Raw genomic sequence first — 5237 nt, forward strand, 5'->3', positions numbered from 1 at the left:
ATCTTCCTGCTAGCAGATTTGCCTCACAGATGACCCCCATTCAAATCAATCCAGCAGATAAAATATTTCTAGGAGTTGGAGAAGCTCCCTGCTTTTTTGCTTCATATCTTATAGCCCACAGAAGGTAGTTTTATATATATAAAAAAGTACAGCATCACAAATGTTATAAGGTTAGATAGGAGGTGCTGTTTTTCTGTTGCAGTCCTGATGGAGGCATTTCTGTTGTGAAATGGCTTTCCCATGAAGATGAGGGACCCTCTCTACTGGTTTTTAGGAAATTTTAAAGCCTGAACTGTTCCAGATAGCTGTTTCCTGAGTTGAGACTGATATTGTTATCTTCAGTTTTATGTACTATCATGTGCTTATTGTATTATGTTGCACTGTGCACTGTATTATGTTGCACTGTGCACATTCTAAATCGTATCTTTTTTTTTGTAATCTGCTGAAAGTCATTTTGATTGCAGCAGCATGGAAATATGCTTCATAAATAAAATGCCTAAGCATCGTTGTACAGATTCGGTTTTCACAGGTGCCCAGATCTCATCAGTTAATTGATGGAACAATCAACCATTTGCAGCAACATATGAAAGTGTTACAAACACGTTTAGTCTGATATCTGTAACTTCTTGGAAGGAAGTACTTTGTTGATACATATTAAAATCAAAAGGGAATTTTGCTAATGGCTGCATAGGCTGGCAATTATTGGAGTTGCAGTATCAGATAATTGGGAAACAACAGATTGGGGAAATCTGAGATTAGTTTGTATTTTCTGAAAAGGTCGAATCAGTAGCTCACAACTGACATCACTGATTCATATCTTTTCATTCTTATTCAGCTTCCTTACTTTTAGAACATTGTCCTTATTAGCTGCTCCAGGGACTTATTGCCGTCCCTAGTGATTGCCTTGCATTTGAGCAAATTTGAAAGAGCTGGATAAATACTAGAACTTCAGGAAGCATTAGTATAGCCTTGATTTCCAAATTGTGGGGAATAATTGTCCCACGTTATATAAAAGTAGGCAGTATCTAATATGCTAAATCTGGACTCCAGGTATTTTAAAAAAAACCTGAATACAGACTAGAACTGGGTCAGAAGAAGGCAACGGAATAGGACTAGAGGACAAGTCCTAATAAGGATCTGGGGAAAGAAGGCTGAGAAGGGACATGATAGCACTCTTTGAGTTCTGGAAAACTATCTTATAGAAAAGGACACTGTGATTTTTCTGCAGGACTAGATTTTTAAGTTACAGGAGGACAGATTTTGTACATTGGAAGAAACTTCTTGATGATAAGAGCACTTTAGGAAATGAACAATTATTCAGAGGAGGGTACTCTTGTTTGTTCAAGCTATTGCTCTGGCTTTTGCACATGAAACCGATGATTGGACTCAGTGACCTAACAAAGAGGTCTTCTGAGTTTGATTTTGTAAGCCTGGTCCTGAAGTAGATAAGGGAAACGATTGACGTACTGGTTACATAAGGACACACAGGCAACTGTTTCCAGGGAAAGAGGAAAATGTGGTAGATAATTAGTCCAAAGGCTATAATTCAAAAGATAAGAGTATTTTTTAAGAACTGGTTGATATTTTAAGCAGAAGCCAACCTGTTCAGGCATCTATATTGAGGACTATTTAATTTTCTTTTGCATTACCATATAAAAATGTTTTATTCTCTTGGTATTATTCCATCCTGCCTCCTCTTCCCAAAAAGCTTAATGGAATGAATGAAATCAGCAAATGCACTACTAGAAAAGAAGAACATTTATCTTACTTGTCTGCTTTTGCATTGTTCTTTGAAGAGGCTTCATTTTTCCCACCAAAACTCCTGCAAAAAGCAATACATTTTTATCACTGGGAGCAAGATTAACTGTCCAGTTCTGTTCAGAGTCCATCCCACTGATAATATTCTTCCAAATATAGTCTGCAGCTTTTTGTGTGTGTTAGATTTCAATAAGAGTATTATCTTTAAGAGAACTATTTGAAAAGCCGTGAAATATAAAAACAAGGTGGGTTTTATTCAGAATGAGCTTTACATTTAATCAAAAGCTTGTTTCGGTATGTTTTTTCAAAAGAGAGTGGTATTCAGAACCAGGGTTAGCATATATGGCATGCTGATTATTGATGGAAGTTGAGCACAGTAGAAAACCCGGCAGGAGTGGGAAAGAAGTGAGGGGTTGTATAAATCTCTAAAAGGATACTTTGCTTTGGTGAAGTTTCAGTCAAAGCACTCTTTTAAAACTGAGCAACAGGGCTCCTGCTTCTAAACAGCAGAGCAGAATAGCTGCTTCATTGGAGACAGTGGGTTGAAGCAAGGGCATACACATATGGAAGGGTATTTCTAGCTAAGGGAAGCACTAGAATAGGCCATTTCTAGCTAAGGGAAGTACTAGAATAGGCCATTTCTAGCTAAGGGAAGTACTAGAATAGGCCCTTCACATTCCACAAAATGCCTCAATGAAGTCCTCACAAGGTGTGGGACCCAGTATGCTCAGAGGAGCCAAGAGTCCAGCAGAGAGAGCAAAATAGCTTAGAATAAAAATGTTGAGAGGTGAGCTTGCTCACCAACCAGGGGATGTAATGAGGGGATAAGGAGGGAGGGGAGGCAGAGAAAATGAGCTGGGGGGTCCTAAGAAATAGCCAGAGTAGATGCCATCTGGAAGAACAGAAGCTCCACATCCAACATATTTTGCAGGCCTCACTTCTACACCCTTCTAGAGATCTGACTTACTTTGCTTTGTTGATGTCATTATCTGTTGGGAAAAAAAAACACATGGGAGTTAATGTGGAAGTTAAATCTTTAGCAAGATATTTTTCTTCCTCCTACCAATTGCTATATCCATATAGTTGCTTTTTCCTTTCTTCACTACATTGATATTTTAGTTATGCAATGCAGTGCTTGATTAAGGATTCCGCTGACTTTGAGTTCATAACTTTTATAGAAATTCAAAATAGACCAAATTGAAACATCTTCAGTTTTGGTTCTGTTTCTCTAAACTGGTTCCTTATGCATGATGAAGAATAACAAAGATTTTAGTTTTGATCTTTGTCTTTTTAAGAGAAGTAGGAGGAAAACTACTTCTTCTTCCTCAAGTAGGAGGAAAACTATTTCTTGCTCAAGGAAAAAAAACAGCCCAGTTGCCTTTTGAACAAGCACTTTTGAAATAGGAGGAAAACTAGTTTTCTACATTTAACTAATTCAAAAATCCTTGTCTGACACCTCCTCAAACCCCTTATGCTTTCAGTTATCTTGCCATTACCTACTCAAACATCTAACTCTGCCCATTTTATAAAGCATTCATTTTAGATTTTAGATTTCCACTCTGCTTTTCTGCATTTTTAAAAAAATAATCATGCTGACTTAACAGTGAGTAAAAAAAATGAGAACATTAATACAGTTAAAATTGGAGTTGAAATTAAACATTAAAATGCATTAACTATTAAACATTTGGTAGAAGAGATGTTTTTTTTCTATCTTCCTGGATATTGGTCCAAACACAGCTTCCCAGGGAGTGTGTCCTTCCATCTGAGAACTTCTCAGGAGAAGGCCCCTTCTAGTATAACAGGCAAGCAGGGTTTTGGCGGTGGAGATGAGAGTCCTCAAAAAGGCCTTTTCTGACTGCATGGGTGCGGTCAGTCTTTCTTCCTGCCGGTTTCAAGGGCTACTTTGGATCAAGTGGGTCAGCTACAAAGTTTCGCCCTTTGGCCAGTCGCCTTTACAGGGCGACTTTTGGTCCTATTGGACCCCCCCAGCTGGTAGAAATCGGGCTTGGGGAATGGAGCTTCATTCCCCTGCGCCCGTGTTGCCACAACATCACCAGAAACTCTCCTAAGGTAACTTAGCAGGTAGATAATTAATAGCTGGACTCCAACTCATTAAGAGCTTTAAAGATAATACTCACACCTTTAAGGCTAGATGTTTGATAAAGATAATGGCACTTTAAAAAAAACAGTCATTATACTACATGTCACTTTGAATATATCCTGCACAGCAATTAAATGGCTACTGCAATTTACATGTATACATTTATGTGAATATGTGAAAATGTGCAAGACTTTGGATTTAAAGGGAAAAATATGCTTCAGAAGGCATGGACTTTTCATGCAAGACATGGAATTGCCCTTTTGGGAGAAGACACAACTTTAAAAGCTACTGAGAGGGGTTTTTTTTTTTAGGTTTTAGTAAAATTAGTGGATCAGTTTTGTTGTTTTCCTTTATGCGAGCACGATTTTATCCCCGAAAGCTGTTGAAGACTATTATTAATGCCAAAAGTTAGCAATTAGCTCTTTCGGGATCCTTCAATTCAACAAACATTTGTTTAAATAGACAAAAAGGGACAAGATCTGATTTATATCCCTGTGAATTAGGATCTATTTTAATGGTACTTTAGTATAGCAAAGTAAAAACAACATAGTAGAGAAAACATTATAATAAAAAAATGACCATATAATAAACCATAACCAAGGAATGATATGAACAAATCATGTTTACTAATTTAATCTATGAAGTCAAGAAGTGTTCCAAGTACAAATGCTTACGTGACTCATTTGATTCAAAGGCCAAATTGTCTTCTCCAATTCTCTTAATACTGCACAAAGTAACTGGTTCAGGCATGATCCACTCCTTTCAATTCCTAAAAAAAATCCAATAGATTGTGATTCCACAAGCACGGAAAACAAACCTTCACCCTCAATTGTGATTCTGTTGTGGGCTAACATCAAACCATACAATGATCTTAATAATAATAATAATAATAATAATAATAATAATAATAATAATAATAATAATAATAATAATGATGATGATGATGATGATGATGATGATGATGATGATGATGATGATGATGATGATGTTGGAAGGGACCTTGGAGGTCATTTAGTCCAACCCCCTGCTCAGGCAGGAAACCCTATACCATTACAGATAAATGGCTGTCCAGTCTCTTCTTAAAAACTTCACATGTTGGAGCATTCACCGCTTCTGGAGGCAGGTTGTTCCACTGGTTAATTGTTCTAACTGTCAGGAAGTTTCTCTTTAGTTCTAGGTCAGTGGTGGCAAACCTATGGCACGGGTACCAGAGGCGGCACTCAGAGCCCTCTCTGTGGGCACGCATGCCATCGCCCCAGTCCTGGGCCTTCAGCTGGGTTTTATAAAACCTTTTCCCTTTAGGCCTCCACTGCCGTGTACAAAAAAAAAAGGTTCAATCAATCAGTCAATTTCAACCTCGCGGAAAAAAAAGATCTTG

At 37.7% G+C, this 5237-nt stretch overlaps 1 protein-coding gene across 1 annotated transcript in view; it reads right to left on the bottom strand.

Moving 5' to 3' along the window:
* Window positions 1–4609, bottom strand: part of ABCB11 (ATP binding cassette subfamily B member 11) — a 63196-nt gene extending 58587 nt beyond the window's left edge. The window contains exons 1-2 of the mRNA XM_015821903.1: window positions 4534–4609; window positions 2726–2747 (exon numbers count right to left, since the gene is read on the bottom strand). Of these exons, the coding sequence (XP_015677389.1) occupies window positions 2726–2747; window positions 4534–4609 (98 nt within the window). The remainder of the gene's footprint in view (window positions 1–2725; window positions 2748–4533) is intronic.
* Between the last annotated feature and the right edge of the window lie 628 nt (window positions 4610–5237).

This window comes from Protobothrops mucrosquamatus, unplaced genomic scaffold, assembly GCF_001527695.2.
Source record: "Protobothrops mucrosquamatus isolate PMUCROS unplaced genomic scaffold, P.Mucros_1.0 scaffold1421, whole genome shotgun sequence".
Taxonomy (NCBI): Eukaryota; Metazoa; Chordata; class Lepidosauria; order Squamata; family Viperidae; genus Protobothrops; species Protobothrops mucrosquamatus.